Source organism: Excalfactoria chinensis, chromosome 4, assembly GCF_039878825.1.
Source record: "Excalfactoria chinensis isolate bCotChi1 chromosome 4, bCotChi1.hap2, whole genome shotgun sequence".
NCBI lineage: Eukaryota > Metazoa > Chordata > Aves > Galliformes > Phasianidae > Excalfactoria > Excalfactoria chinensis.
The window spans coordinates 10,225,126-10,242,482 of record NC_092828.1 but is presented as its reverse complement, the minus strand read 5'-3'; the positions used below and the strand labels follow the sequence as shown (position 1 = coordinate 10,242,482).

The 17,357-nt window shown below is 35.6% G+C and overlaps 1 protein-coding gene across 2 annotated transcripts in view; it reads left to right on the top strand.

Annotated features, from left to right (window-relative positions):
• SORCS2 (sortilin related VPS10 domain containing receptor 2) overlaps nt 1-17,357 on the top strand; it is a 533,288-nt gene that overhangs the window by 467,849 nt on the left and 48,082 nt on the right. For both annotated transcript variants that reach the window (XM_072334228.1, XM_072334229.1), the window contains exons 12-14: nt 4,252-4,328; nt 8,116-8,207; nt 9,725-9,832. In XM_072334228.1, coding sequence (XP_072190329.1) covers nt 4,252-4,328; nt 8,116-8,207; nt 9,725-9,832 — 277 coding nt within the window. The remainder of the gene's footprint in view (nt 1-4,251; nt 4,329-8,115; nt 8,208-9,724; nt 9,833-17,357) is intronic.

The following is a 17,357-nucleotide window of genomic DNA, read 5'->3' as shown; positions in this document are numbered from 1 at the left end:
TGAAAACATAACCTGTGACTTAAGGATTGTTTTGATGCTCAGCATGAAAAACAGACCACAGAGACAACTGATTATTGCTTTTATTTAAAAGAATAATTAAACAGAAAATAGCATTAATGCATGGAACCTTCAGGGAAAATGTAATAATATGATGTTAAAATTGCATCTTTTATAAATCACATTTACGAGTAAAAATTGAACTCTATTAAAGTTGCATAAGTAGTTCTGAGGAAGATATATTTGTAGCTTATAAATATATATAAATTTTGCAGACAGAATATTAGGTTTTATAGCTGCATATTAAAGTGTTCATTCAAACTGGTTTGCTCCCTTTAAGAAATGTAATAAGATTTTGCATTGCATTTGATTTTTGTGCATTTTAATCCTGGCAGCGGTTTCTTTTTTCACAGCATCAGCTATGAAATGTGTGTCAATTGATGTGTAAATTTTTTACTATAAACTTGTGAAGGACTTTTCTATTAAAGAATGTTTAGAGAAGTGTAGACTTTTCAGTGCTGGTTTACTGTAATTCTCTGCTTAGTTTCCAATCCAGATGGCAAGCAAAGCAGGCGGTAAATTTTGCACATTGAGGAAGTGCTGGAAAGTTCAGTTTACTTTTTGTCACGTCTGGCCCAAATACATTGCATACATTGTGATAAATTTATAACATTTTTCACAAAAGTAGCGTACCAAGCTGCCACTACAGAAAGGATGAGGAACGGTGAGATGACTGAGCATGTCATAGTACACTCCAGAGTGAAGATCCTGCAGTTCCCAAAGACTTTTCTTATGACACTGTGTTCCCTGACTCTGACTATGTGAATCACTCCATCAGCCAAACACTTCTTCATTTTACCAAGCAAAAACAGTCTACCTGGGACCCGAAACACAAATTAGTTGCAAGCTCCTTCTGTGCTGACTAGTAGCTTACAAACAATGACATTTTAGCTTGTTCATAACTTAAAGGGATGTTACAGCTGCATTAATTAACAAGCAATGTAGGCACAGGGCATCTACCTTTTTGGAGTAGGTACCTGCCTGTGTGCTAAATTTCAGAGGCTGGAAAAGATTATCCCTATTTGAAGTATTGCTTATGGAGATTATTTCTACTCACTGTAAGCATGTCTAAAATCACAGTAAAAATATGACTAATATGGTGGGAAGTAGTGATTAAAACATGTAAATTCATAAATTGTAAATGAAATTAAACTCCCTTATCTGCATGACTGTAGAAATGTGCTAAAATACCTGAGCTGTGCAGAACTTTAAATTAGCTAACTCTCTTGATGTCTGTGTTCTCACAACTATACCACATTTCAAGAGAGCTCAGCTATTCACTGATCATCATTAAAGTGCATTGTTTTATTTCAGAAATCAGATTGCTGTGCTGTCAAGTGTTAGTTTGGCACGTGCAAAGTTAGGAATAACTTGGAGAAATACATGGAACAGCAGTCAGTGCCCCTGAACTTTCAGTCTTGCCACTCATGTAGAGATGGAACTTGTGTTTTATAGTTACCTCACCTATTCCAGTTGCAGTAACTTTTTCAGTATGAACTTGAATTGTGCTCAGTGTATTATATTACCTTTACTTGTTACCACAGAAGGATTTTGAGAGGTAATACAGAGCCAATAAAATGATGGGTTCCATGTTGTATTGGCACATCTGAGGAGTTACTTCAGACTTTTACAGCTATAATAAAGAGCATAAAATTTAGCACGATTCTCCAGACAACCAGCTTACTGTTATATCTGTGGGTTGTGTTGCAGTTAGAACATGTCAGGATGTGGTGGGTAGCAGGGTGGCATTTAAAAACTGTTCTTTTTTTGGATGAGACATTTGATGTCTTTGACTGAAGTATTGGCTCCCAGTCATAAGAGCTGAACAGAACTTGGCTATTTCTTACCTTCTATATCCCTTGATTGTGATGTCAGTTTTGTTATGTTTTATTGGCCACCACTCTCACCACAAATACAGTTCATAATTGCACTCAGATACAGGAAAGGCATTTTAGAGTATTTCAGCGTTATTTTGTGAGTGCTTGTGTAACTTTGCTGTTATTTGCTTATAAGGCTATTAATGTCAGGACTTTCTTTAATTTCATTTTAAGTGAATTGGAGCTGCTGGAAAGGAGTTTATGGGGTGTTGTTACATATGCTTGTTAGCTGACTTAATTCAGTAACATGACACACTTTGAGATAGTTAAAGCCTTGAATCAAAACCTTTTACTCAGATATAATAATGTCTTTGAAGTTGCATTTTACTAGGATATAAAAGTTTAAATAATGTAACTCTTTAAATAGGGTAAACTCGTTTCTCCTTTGTGACATAGATTAAACAGAATGGTTTGGAGACATAGTTTGTAGATTTCACCTTACAAAGTTTCCAAAATTAAGTGGTAGATATATTTCTCCAAAAAATCTGGAGGTATTGGACATTTCATCCTTCATCAGTGCCCACAGCATTACATCAACAATCAGAAATCCCTGCATGCACCACCTCTGTTTTTTGCTTGTTTGTTTTACCGTTGACCAGAAGGTGGGATGCTTTCAAAGGTCAAGAAGCAGTGCTTTTTTTCCCAAAGCAATCCACCTCCATTCTAAGTTTTTCATTAGTTGTATTTTTGACACAATAGAGTTTCTCTGCAACTATAACTGAGTCCATCTCTTTTTGTTTTTTTTGATAACAGAGGTAAAACCAAAGTAAGGAGAAGTCATGGCTGTCCTGACAAAGCTGTAGTTACAAAGCACTTGCTGAAACCTTTGCTATTAATCTATCAGACGGATGTAAAAGTCTTTCTAATGAAACAAAAGTTAATGACGTCAGTTTACAGACTTATTCTCCATTAGCTAACGCAGTTTACCACTGCACTTTTTAAAGCGCAGCGCCATAGCACTTCTCAAAATAAAGACCTACTCACATAAATAGAGTTCTGTAGAAGGTAAGAGAGACAATAATTGGCATTTATCCAGGAGCCTAATGGCCTCCAAGAGTGGAGTCTTATTTTCAAAATGACACAGCCAACTATATCTATATCTGTGATGAACTACTTGATAAATGAGAACGTGGAAGGAGGAAAAACCAAGAAGGCTCTGTTGAAAGAAATGAACTCCATCATATAAATGCTCTGATTCTACATGAAGTTTAACATCATCTCATCTAGGCTGTATACAGGATTAAATAACACAGGTAACCCGTTAAGTGACATCGCACATGTGGTCTTGATGGTCCAAATAGAGAGTGTATTTTGAGCACTGCACAGTTATTCTTCTCCAGAGCCTTTCAGCTCCAATGACCATACTCTGTAAACATATCTGTTTTGGTGGTAAAAACAGCTATTTATATAACACACAAGTGAAATTACATACTGCTATTGTAGTCTCGTGATTTTTCTTTCCTAATCTCTTCTGCTTAAAAGTATCTGATAACTTCTCTCCTTTTACTGCAAAAGCATGAAATGCATATATTTAAATCAAAATCAACAGAAAGGACATCATTTAGAAAAGATATGGAGCTATGATTGGTTGTCTGTTATAACACTGTGAACTGGTGATTTAATGGTATGCCGTTTTAAACACCACAACTTAGAAGATAGAGATCTTACTACTTGGGGTTACATCTACAATCTTGCTTTACGAATTTGTTTCAAGACTTTTGTATGCAGAAGTCAGTAATCTGCACAGTAATCTGAATGCTAGCTGCTACTCTTCAGTGTAATTTGTCAAAATATTCCATGGCTTCCTGGTGACTATTTAAGTAAAACAAGTAACTCTGCTCTAGACTTTCACACTTACAGAGCTTTTTGGATCATAACCTCTCTTTTCAGTTTTACATATTTATCTAGATCCTGGATTTTTCTACCATTCCATAAAGTCTTACATTTCAAAACTTCTATTGTTTTTTAAACGATTCAAGTTAAAAATGAATAATTTTACATAATATGATTAAGATATGGCTTCTGAATTCATGTACACTTACATCTTAAGTACACATTTTAACAGAATTAAGCCTCATTGTTCATGCCCATATACAACTAGGAGTGTTTAAAGAAAAGAATAAGATGCATATGTTTTTATCTTTTTTCTTCCTTTTTTTTTTTTTTTTTTTTTTTTTTTTTTTTAAAGACACTATGTCCACTGTTAAAAGAATAAAACATCTGAGTTGAGTTTTGTTCTCACTCTGACTGGTGTCAGACTATTTCCAACCTCTGTTGCTAATTAGGTGCCCTCTTCTTTCCTTATCTTTTGTGACAGGTAACCTGGGGTCCCAGCTGGTTGAGTATAAAGAAGAAATGTACATCACATCGGACTGTGGGAAGACATGGCGCCAGGTATGAAACTGAAATAATTTAAGATAATTTTTAATTTACCCAATATGTTGAATTTTATTACACACAACTTATCTTTATATACCCACTCTTTTGAGGCAGATGTCCATTATTATCCACATTTCACTTGCAAACTGAGAGATTAAGGTGGTGATTTGCAAAGATCCAAATTGGTTGGGCAATCAGATTCTCCTGAAACTCAAATATTTTGGTCTCTTTACAGATCTTCTCAGTATCTTGCATAAAAAACACGCAGTCCAGTTAGGTTTTATTACTTTCATAATCTTCCTACGCTAACAAACAGGTGGATTTGGAATAAATCTTGCTGTACAAATATTCCAAGCTGAAAGATAGGGTTTACTTAGGAAGGGGGAAATGTTTTTTCTTTGTAGATAAAAACTGCTATTAAAGCTTAAAGCTTGTTCTCCATTGAAAATGAGAACACAAAAAGAGACTGAAAAAAAAAAACAACCAGTAAACCTTTGAATATCTTTTAGTATGATTTAATCAATTATAGGACTAAATACACCAAAGTTGTTTCTTTTTTAAATCCCACAGTCTCATAGTAGTTGAAATGGTGTTTGATTTTTGGATGCCTTATGTTTCCAGTGCATAGTGTTGATTTAAGCATTGCACCTTTCTAAGTCACTTTATTTTAAACTGCTCTGTCTCAATATTATTTCCTTTATGAGTGTAAATATTCATAGCAGTAGTAATAAGACATGAGCAGTTCTGTATTCTACTTTTAATGTATAACCAGAGAAAAGAAAAAAACAGCCCTCAAGTACCGGTACATCAAAAAGTATTTTATTTCAGTTAAAATGGTGTTTTATTGTTCTACTGAAATAAAAGCTGTGTTATTATCTGAGAATAAGTAAGTGGGAAAATGCACTCACTAGTGTTAATGTGCTCATCACTATCAACGTAAGAGTAAATATGGACATTTTCTTGTGTTCCTCTTCTAGATAGCCATTAATGCTCTGCTAAAGAACTTTTTAAAATAAATATATTATTTTTATCTTGGTAATATTCTTTAAGTTTTAAAGGATAAGATTTTATGCCAAATTCTTTCTTGAATTCTAGCAGATGATAAATAGGTGTTTAAATGCAAAAGCCTTCCAGAATTTACAGCCTGTGCTGCGCTATCTTATACTTAACAGAGGCCTCTCATGTTTTATTGTCACCATTTCCCAGAGTTTCATAATTTTGATAGGGTGAGAAATAAGAAGGAAAGAGCGATGGAGATCAAAGTCATATTTTGCTGCTTTTATTTTTGAGACACTCCAACAGATGAAATGTGTTGGAACTTGACCTTAGGATGACTATTCTAACTGTAAAACCAGGCACAAACTGGTCCTTATTCTGACAGTCAAAATCAAACCCACCATTGCTCACTTGATTTTAATTAAAAGTGCTTTCCTGAAGTAATAGCAATTTTAGCACTGAGTTAGGAATATTGTACTGGGAGGAAGGCAAAAGATAATCCAACCACCTGCTCTGAAGCAACATCGGTTGTATCAGCAACAACTAAAACAGAGATTTTCCAGGCCTATTTGTTAATTCTTCACTGTAGGAGATTATGCTGTGCTCCTATATGGTGTTTTACCTCACTTCATAGATTTTTTAACATTTAACATAATCTGCTTTGCATATCCTTGCTTCTTGTAGTTGTTCTTGCTGTTCCACACATTTTGCAAGGTAAGCATTTTTCTTCCAGTCTTTTGGGAGCAGAGGTTTCCTGTCAGCTTTAAATAACCTTTCAGATGTTGAAAGGCAATTATCACATCTACCCATAGTACAGGCTTTTTTTTTTTTTTTACCCTCTGGAAGGAAAGCAATTGCCTTTTTACCTAAGGGATGGAGTTTCTAAACTGCTTTTCCGTTTTGTTATACGTCGATCAGACTATCTAAAATCCTCTCCTGAAGAGTGGAGAAACTAGATGCAACGTTACAGATTTTATAATTACTAATCAGAATGAAATGATTTCCCTTGATATCCTGACATCTTGGCTGTCACCTTACTTCAGGAGGAGATGTCGCTTTTTTGTACTAGAGCATCACATTGTTAACTCAGATTCAGTCTGTGATTCATAAAAAGGATCAGTCTCCATATTTGTAGTTCATCCTCAAATTAAAGAAAATAAAAGCATGCCATAGCTTACACAGGAGTGAAGTAAACCTGACCTACTGAATCGGTGCACTAGGAATTGCTGTGGTGCTTTCCTGGGAAAACCTAAAGGGGATGAAGTCATGCATACAATATCTTCCATTATCTTCTGTGTGAAGGTGAAGCTTTTGGAAACTTCTTGTTCATAGAATCATAGAATCATAGAATCACAAGATTGGAAAGGACATATAATATCATCTAGTCCAACCCTCCTCCCTTTACCATACCTACAGAAAACCCCTAAACTATATCTCCTAGCTCCCTATCTAAACTCTATCTGTTCTGGAATTGCTGTTTCATTTTGATTTGAGCAAAAGTTCGAATGAAGTTTGAAGAAGAATCAAAACTCTGCTGGCTTATCTGAGTTCAAGTGATCTCATCCTTTAGAAGTACATCTGCATTTCACTGAATTGTCTTCTAAAATGTGCGGCTGCATAGAACAAATAGATAGGACTGTAAATGTCCCATATCAGGGTTCTGCCAATAAGCTGATAACACCAAAAAGCCAATGAAACACTCGAAAACCTAGGAATCTTGTAACACATATCTTTTGTAATGAGAGGAATACTGAATTCTAAGGGCAAATTAAATGCTTGCTCTTTTTGAAGTAATTTTGAAGTGAATGCGCTGTATGTTTAAGACTTTTTCTCTCTGGTTCGGTCTTGCTGATATATCTCCTAATTGTAGCATTTAGCATTGTCATTAAAAAAAAAAAGAAAAAAAAAAGCACCGTGTATTGTCTGCATTTTCTCATTCACAAGGTGAAGTAGAGCACACATTTATGTTTCTTTCTTGGCTTTGTCAAAGTGCGTAGGAGGCTCTGTGTTCATCTATGGAGTGTTATGTGTGTGCATAAACTCTCACTTTATCACTCGGTCTTATGGTAAATGAACGTTCACTGGCTAATAACATGAGTAAACACTGCCTTAAAACAGATAACTGGTGCAGAAAAGAGAGGTTATTTCTTATTCATTTATTCTAGTACTACTGATGACCTCAAAAAAAAAAAAAAAAAAAAAAAATAGGAGATTTTGAATCCTTTCTATCATTAAATCAATATTACATATATTTTGGTTCAGAGCTTAGAGCAGCCTCCGTATGTGATCACAAAGTTTGAATTTAAATAAATCGTTGTCACTGGAAATGCAGAAAACACCAAAACCAATTATTTCAACTTCGGTGGAGTCTGAAGAAAGAACATGCGAGATGGTCCCAGACAGTGACAGTTTTCCTATTTTTCTTAGAATTAGATTACAAAGCATTTCATTCCGCAAGATATAAAGAATATGGCAAATACCGAAGTAAGGTGATAGGTCACCTGGTGATATATAATAGGAAAGAATGCAGAATGCATACTGCGAGAAATGTAAGCTAGGGCTAAAATCACTTCAGACAGTTTAATCTGACTGTGATTTGAACCTGAACATTTTCTGATTCACCTGCTTACCTTTCTTTTCTTTTACAACTGGGAGAAGAGAGAAGTGTAAGAGTTAAACTGACTTGTTTGTCCTTTTCTTTTTACAGTATGGACTTTATGAAACATATAAGGTTTTTAACTCTGGTTTTCTCATACATTTATTTTCTGCATTTGCTTAGTTGGACTTTTTGTTTTCTGATTTGTAGGTCTTTGAAGAAGAGCATCACATCTTGTACCTGGACCACGGTGGAGTTATTGTGGCCATCAAAGATACCTCTATCCCACTGAAAATACTCAAGTAATCCTACAGTCAATTAGAGCAAGTTATTATGTATTCAGTACATGAGGCAAAATTCAGATTTTAAGATGAACATTTCAATGTAATCATGTATGATATGCGAGTGTAATCAGCTTAATTTAACATTAATTAATTTGACAGAATTCAGAAAGAGGTTTCTGAAGAAAGATTACTTCTTGGTGGTATCAGTACCATGACATAATGAATTAATCATACCAAGATTTTCTTGCATTGGTGTAGATATTTTTACTTAAAAGGCTATTCTGGAACTCTGCAGTACAACCATGTTTATCATGGTCATTATCTGCTACTGGTTTGCACCAGCAGCATAAGGCAGTGATGTTCTACCTATGATGCCTTGGGTCAAAATAGTTGTTTCATACTGTGATAAAGCTCTGTCCTCTTCAGCCACAGTAATGAGGACACTGGAGAACAGCTGTGAATTGCTCTGGCAAGAACAATGCAATGTAGTCTTTTGGAGCCTACGGGGAAAGAATTTCTGTGTGCATAAGAGTTGTATAGTACCATAAGCAAGAAGTCCAGTTCTTCTGAGAAATTCGTACACTAATTAATTGTACTACACATTCTGTGTAGATCCCATCACATGATGGGACTACAGAAAATGGCATTTTCTTGTTTGAGAGGAAAGTTAGGTTGCAAATAATTTTGCTATAAAATAACAATTTTTAAACTGCATGATAGCTAAGCAAAATATGGTTACATTGCATATAAAACTATCATATTTGCAGTATAAAACAAAAAGAGATATAATCATAGAATGGTTTGGATTGGCATGGACCTTAAAGATTATGTAGTTCCCACCCCTTTGGCAAGGGCTGGGACACTTTCCCCTAGGTTAGGAAATAGAAGGTGCAAGTGATTGAGGAGACTGATCATAACAAGGCTCATTTTTGCATAATGCTTCTTATTCTAATAGGATTGTGGCTATGTGCTTCATTATCTGGACTGAAAACCATAATTACCTTAGCATTAAAAAGACCTGGACAAAAAGTACGCAAGACGAAAGAATTCTTGTCATAATTTTGGAGTACACAGGGTATTTGAAATACACTTTGCTGAATATCTATTGAAATTTTTTATGTGGATTGCCATAGCTGTAAGGGGCCATTGTCTTGATGTCTGCAGTTTTAGCACTTGTGTTTTAGCAGTTGAGCTGTTTTTCATACTTTCGTTTCACTGACCTGTGCTTAACAGGTCTCCAGTTCAGGAGAGAACTGTAAATTAACTGACTCTTGAACCTACAAAGTAGCAGGATTGTTTGTTGACGGACAACATTTTTTATTTGCCTGAGAATTTCCACTGTTGTCATAAATTTATTATACTCTTTCTAATAAAGATGGGAGACCCTGGAACATTAATGACATACACCACTCAAGCATACTGTGTTTTGGTGATTGTACATTTTAGGGTTTAGTGGTTCTGGGATTTTTTATTTTTTCAATGAATTCTGATTTATATAATACTTGCAAATGAAAACCATTTCTATTTTTTTGCAGGTTCAGCATCGATGAAGGCCAGACTTGGAGTACACATAACTTTACAAGCACTTCAGTCTTCGTAGATGGATTACTTAGCGAACCTGGAGATGAGACACTGGTCATGACGTAAGCTGCCATCTATGCTGCTTTTTTTAGGGTTCTCTGCTTAAGCACTTGAGTGTATTTTTAACTGTGGATGTTTGAAATAGTACTTGAGTCGTTGACTTTTTCTTCTTGCTGTCACACAAGCCCTTACACAGATCATGTCCAAACAGCCCCAGTATGCAGCCTGTCTTTGATTTGCACTGTACCCTAACAAAACATTTCAGATTGTAAAGATGAAAAGTTCTATTTGTATGGAATTTCACATAGTTGTGGTTAGAGTGTGAAATAATAGGACTGCAGAGTAATTCTGGGAAACTTACATAAAAATAACAGTATCCTGCATTTTTTTCTGATTTTTACATATCAAAAAGCATTAAACATCTATCCTTTCTTCTTGTGCAAATTGTCTTCACAGTTTAAACAAGTACATAGTTGTCCTAGTAAGTATGATGCTTTATGTGACCAAACACTGTGCTGACAAATACTTTAATTCTGTGCAGTGGCTGAGGAAGATGCTGTGATTAGAGTTAAAAATAAGCCAGTTCTGCAGCTCAGACCTGTGTTTATCTGTCTTTTCTCCCAAAGGGCCAGGGACAGCTGGATCTGAGCTGCAGGTTTTGCTCCAATGCTATACATGCTGACTGTAATAATAAAGGGGAATGCAAGAAGAGAGTGTGTTCCTGCATGTATGGATGTGCAGGATAATGAGTTTGCTCCTGTTGAAGCAGTTTGTGTGACTCTTTGTATTGGAGCTCATTATGTTCATGACAAGCTTTTTCTTGTAGGAATTAGAAATACAGCTGTCTTTAATGTATACCAGTGGTATTTTCCTTGGGGAAAAAACAACAACCCAGCATACAGTTTTTAAAGGTTGTACAGCAAAACAGAAATGCCAACATACTTGAATGCTTTGTACTGTGTTCCTAACACTGTACTGTGCAGGGATGAATTTGATAGACCGGTAGCCCCTTTCTTTCTTTTTCTACTGTTCCATTTCTCTTCTGTTTTACATGTATGATCTGAGAAGCATGGTATTATTCTAGCATCTTCCTTTTCTCTCAAGCATAGGTTTTTATGGCATAATATGTACCACACAGAGGTACTTATTCCTCTGAATGGAGGATTTCCATTACTTTCAGTGGAAGTGCAGGGATCAAAAGCTTATCCTAAACTGTACTCACTGGCAGATAGAACACTGTGTGATGACTTTATGCTCTGGTTTTTGGTTTTAATTTGTTGAAAAACAGTGATTTTGCAAAAATGTATTTAATTATCTGGATAAAAAGCCAAAGACTTCATGTGAAAAACACGTCTTTCTGAAATCATCCGTATGAAATATATCCCACTGTAGCTACATTTGATACAAGATCACAGGCTCACTAATAAGCATCATATGACTTGTATGTTTCTGAGGCAGAATAGGAATCTGACTCCAGCGTTTCTGTCAGTCCTACAGGATCTTACTTTGCAGCTAGTTCTACTGAACACAGAGGATGTCAACGACTTCCCATTACAGACAGGCACTGAAAAGACTTGCTGTCTTCTTACCTGTTTCCAAACATAATGGGAAAAATAAACCTGCAGTATGTGTTTCCCCCCTGCTGTTGTATCAGCTTCTTTGCCTTTCCTATCACTTTTGCTAAAGTTTTACCGTCAGGGTGACCTTGTCTGCCCAGCGGTGTTTTACCTGACTGTATATCAAGACCTTTTGTTGTTCTCTCTGGCTTAGATCTTTTTCTCCTAGAACTCCATAGTTGGATTTAGACACTGGACATGACTTTATCTACCACAATTTTCTGCTCTTAAGAAATGCCATGCTCTGATATACACTCCCTGAGGAAAATAATCAACTCTGACATCTTTGCCATTAGAGGTGATACCGTCTTTTCCATTTTGTTAGATAAGAGATTTTACTTCTGGCAAATGATGGTAAGATGTACTTTTGTATGGTAATGGAAATAAATTAACAGTGTGTGTTTCACCCTGAATCCAGTCCCTAAATCCATTACTAAGAACCTAACCTGACATTTTTTACTTGTACAGAATTTTCATTGTCTCCCTTTGGTGAGGAGTCAGTTTGACTTTGAATAAGGAGTCCAGTGTTAAATCTGCATAAATTAGCAGAGAACGTAATTCTGAAGTGAGAAGATAGCAACTAAAGACTGTACAGCAATACTGAAGCAGACTTTTTCATTTAAAACCTTTAGAATAAACTCTCAAAGGAATCAAATATTTTACTTCTATTGAAACTACCTCTTTCTGCAGGGTAATATCCCGGTTCCGCTGATAATTGTGTTAGGGATTTCCTTGTATATTTTTTATTTGACTCAGGGTTAAAAATGATAATAAAAATATAAAGATTATCTGGGGAAGATATTAAGGAATATGGTAATGATGTGTGTAAGAGAGGATGACATTCTTCAACATGGTGACTGGGTCATTACCTGACTTGAAAAGGACTTTTGTTTGAATTCTCTTCTGTTCTAACCTATCCAAAACTAAGTTGTCTGGAAAGCTTTACCAAAGGAAGGAACAGGGGAATGTGAACATGGCTGCCTCAAATCTTCATTTCAGAAAGTTTTGTATATCCTTCAAAACAGAGGAAAAGAAAACACAAACTTGTCAAAATTTTTTAGAAAACTGAATTGTCATCTGCCAGTCAACATTTGTCAAAATCATTCATCTAAATCCCCCACAGTATTCAAAATCTGTGCACTCAAATGCCAAGGAAAACATCTTATTCCATTGTACTTTGCAGTAGACCTACTTATGTATTTTAGGGGTTGAAAACAGTAAACTATCCAAAAATTTGTAGGATAACCTTTCTTAGTATAAATTACATTCTAAGTAGACTTACTTAATATATTTAGAAGTTTTAAGCAATAAACAAGTAATAACTTTAGGAAACTCATTTTGCATAAAATTATTTTCTAAATGAAGAGCTCAAACCCACCATTAATTGCTAAATAAAAAGTAGGATTTAGTAAGAAAGTTACTCAACTAATACACGTGTTTTAAATTCATCAAATGTTCTAATAGGCTTTATTTTTTTCTAAATTGTTACAGAGTTAAATTTACTGAAATGCAATGTTACAATTCACAATATATTATATTTGGAGAAAAGAAAACTACATAACACTGGATTGAGTAATGGCTCAACTTAGTGGAAAAAAGAATAATTTTATGTGTTTGAAATATTGATGTTCCTCTTCAAAGGAAGTAGTTCATATAATGAAATTTTCAAATGTGTTAAAATGACTTCTCATCACAGTTTGGCTTCTGGGAGTATTTAGACTGAGACTGCAGAGTAAATCCAGCAGGGACAATAACCGTGGTACTTCAGACCACGGTCCCTTTTATTAAGAAATTACATAAAATGACTTATTTTCTTTGTGTTAGGTAGAATCAAAACCTTCCTTACAGGCAATTTTGTGTACATATACAGTATAAAATTCTTGGAGGGATTTTTTTCCTTAGTGTCTTGTGTAGAGTGGCAATTTAAGATGCTACTGGGAACTTATTGACATCTCTTAACTTCAGTACTTCTTCTAGTGCCTCTTTCTCTTAAAGTCAATTGTTGCATTCCTGTTGATTTCCTAAATTATAATATAAGAAAAAAAATATGTTAAACTTAATCAAAACAAGGTGGATATTATTTAACAGGGGTTAGATATTAGTCAGAACCATCTGGATTTTTGCAGCTGTCAATTCTGCTTTGACGTCTGCTTTGACGTCGACATGAACAGTCAATATTACATGTAGTTTATGGAGCTTATTGTTGTGACATATGTGGCTACACATTGGGGGTTTTTTTGTTGTCTTTGAGTATCTTTCTAGGTGGAGGTGCACCTTTGCATCAAGAGCTCTTCACTGCTAAATTTCTCACGGTGTACCCCTTAAAAAAGGAAGCTAAATGGTAGATAAAGCCTCAGAATGTAAGAGAGTAGCTGATTTCCCAAGGTGAATTCTAGGTTATAGTTGTAACCATCTGATTTCTTGTTTGAATGAAGTTTTAAGAAGCATTGCTTGGTTAAGAAGTTGTTCTTCTCTCTGCATAATAGAGAGTGTCCGTAGTGGAAGAAAGACAGCAAGATAATGGTAACCTTGATTTCAGTCTAACCTGTGTATCACCTAACTCAGGCTTGCAGATAAAAGTTTAGTGTCAAGTCTCAGCTGGTTTTATTTTTGTCACTTTTGTGCACTCAGGTGTTTGCAGAGCAAGTCTGTGCACTGTAGCGTGACTACAAGCCTGTGGCCTTGGAGCCCAGACCATGAAACACCCACTATCTTCTCTGTCTGCTGGAAAGAAGTAGGCATTAGAAACACTGACCACCAAAAAAAGTCATTCTGACATTTTACTTTACCTTAGTTGGGCCTTGAACTCTATTTTGCTCCCAGAATAAGGATCATGGCTGGCCATAAGCACTTTATTCTGGTTAGACAGTTGAAGTCCAAATGAATAATTTCCTATCTGGAATAAAAGAGATCTGGTTTTCAAGTGTGTGAGTAGAAAAAGAAAATTCTTAGCTAGAGAATTAATTATAAAATGTTATAAAATTCAACAGGTGAATTTGATCTTTACAATGGTACCAGAGAGCTGGTGTCCAAACCTATTATTTATGTCACATCCTTCTCCTTGAATCAGTCCATTTTCTTCACATTCTGTCTTGTATTTACTTCTGCATTTGGCATCAGGCTGGATATTAAATCTACATTTTTTTCCAATCAGCTTATATGCTAAAAGATTCTTCTTGGACAGAGTTTTATGATATAAATGGAAAAAAAATATATAATATTGGAGATAGTTCACAAACATCACGGAGCCACTAAGCTTCTGGATAAAATGGAAACATGCTCATCCTGCTCCTCCCCATTTCTTCTTAAAATCTAAGCATTCATTTCCTACTTGTTCCCCAAAGGAGCTGAAACCAAGATGTTTTGGCATAAAAGAATGACTGACAATTATTATTTTTAAGGGGAAGGAAACAAAGAGAAAACATGTTTTGGTTCAGTTTCAACTAAATTGTTTCCTCCAGTCATTTTTCACTTTGGCAGCCAAATTAGGAGAAAAAATACACAACAAAACACGCTTCTCTTTAGTATATTCAGTATATGCATGTGCTTGCAGTTTAAAGCACTTTTAAGTGTCTAAGCATGTTTGTACATAGTATCTTGTGTATACAAGCACTGTTTATAAGCAGTTATATGTAGTTGCACTATGCAGGCAGGTATCTATTGTTGCACATGGAAGCATTCATCATTTCTGTAGTTGTAATTTAGGAAGGCCACTGAAAATGTGACCTCTGTTGTTCTGGGGAATTAGAAAAATATGCTGAATTATAATTTTGATGTATAACAGACGGAAGCATGAACGTGGCATTACTTTCATCCATTTATATTAGTTTGATTCCCTTGACTTAAATAGTTTTTTCTTGATTTTACAGTGCTGTAAAGGAGGTGAAGACATCTGATGGAATGAAAGCAAGTCTTTAAAAATTCATTTGTCATCTTCTTTTTAAAACCAGTAGATTTTAAATAGCATTGTAGACATAGTCATGGCTAACCTACCCTTCCAGCCCATATTCCCATGAATGTCTTTCAGTAATAAACTCACCATTTCTGTGAGTTAAGAATACTAAGCATTCGCAGTGCTTATACTAGAGATAAAGTGCATCCTCCCAGTGCTAGACCCTTTACTTCACTTTACTCCCTCAACAATTATTCAGAAATCCTACCATGGGGAGGTTCTTTGTCCTGCTCTACATAGAGCAGGACAAAGAATGAAAAATTCATTGTTTCAATATTGTCACAATGTGTAGTAAAGGTCTAAATGAAGCTAAGGACCATCAGCTCTTTGAGCTCTCCATAAACTGACAAGGAACTTCTCACCTTTCATGTCAAGGACAGCTGAGAAAGTTGCTGCTGTTGTAGTGTAAATGGCCTCTAATATCTAGTGAACCATAAAGTGGATTAAGTATTCAGTCTGAAAATGCAGTTGTGCTATAAAAATAATCAGGGAGATAGGACAATTGAAAAACACACTTTAACAGTGTAGTAGTCTGACAACAGTTGTTTGTTCTAAAATGATATACTACTGGAAAGGACGCCTGATCATGGGGAATAAAATCTGAATACCACTTTTTAGCATAACTCTGTGGCTAATTCCATTTAAAATTAAAACTTTCCAGGAGACAGATTGAGAGTTACTAAATTAATTATGTAGGAACTCTGAGAGTCTTCTTTCATTTCCCAGCTCCGTCACATATTCAGTGTTTGATTTTGAGGTTTAGATCTACAAAGAATGTCAGGTACCTGCCTTTTTGCAAGTATTTTGACATCTTTACTTTGGTGCAGCTTGGAAGAATGGATTAAGATCTGTTATCTAAGACAGCCCCGTTGGCATGACCTGAACTGCAGGTGATACATATTGTCACTTGGCTGACCCTGATTGAAATCCTGGCTTTTATTCTGTTTATGGTTTTACACATTTGAAGGCTCTTCCAAAAAACATGGCAGGTACTGTTCCACATCCAGCTGGCATGTGAAGCTAACAGAGGATGTCAACAGGGCAGTACAGGGCTACAGAGGCAAAATTTGCTGTTTCAAACATCACAGTCGATGACAAAGTCATATAGAGGAAAGCAAAAGCCAGCACAGCACTTGGGAGATTAAAGCAGCATGTCTAGAATGAAAGAGGCATCTGATTTCAAACCAGTTGTCATCACTAGTCTTCAATATGACCACAAAACTTGGACAGTTCAACATGCTATGTTAAACATCTGAATAAATTCCACATGTGGTGTCTTCATGGCCTTCCTGTTACAGGTACAGCAGAATTGCTTCATCCACACTGAGGTCACTGATCGTTAGATATTCAGAAGTAAAGTAAACCTGTTGCAGGTTCAACTACACTGCTCCAAGTAACTGGAGGGTATTAACATCAGGCTCTTCAAAGCCGTCTTCTTTGTCCAGAGCAGCAGAGCAGGACTTAGTTGTTAAATCAATGTAATGTGACAAAAAGTCGCTCAGGGCATATCTTAATTTATATGACATTAGATTCATAATAAACTCCATCTGTTCTGGCAAAGAATGTAAAAGCCTATGAACAAAATCCTGAAAAGCACAGCTGAAAAGTGAAAGCAAATATGGTGGATATAACAGGCTGCCTGTCAGGATCATTTCTCCTGAATGAAGCCATAAAAGCTGAATGTTTATCTGATAAGTCTTTGAGAGACTCCATCCCAAGAACCGCCATAGTTTTGGTCAGGTATCTAACAAGTGAAACAGACAGCAGGCAGTGCAGCTAATACTGTTCATGTAAACTATAAACCTATTGAAGAGATGCATTTTCCCATTGAAAGAAATATGAATTTATTGGATGAGATTATCATTGCATATAAATTCCATTAAATTAGCTCTCCCTGATTATGAACTTTATCAGGAACAGAAACTACTGTCAGTCCTCCAACAAATAGTTTAAATGGGTTAGCTTAAAAACTGCATTAATCTGTCTTAGCCATCAAGTGATGCAATCAAGTTTTAAAAT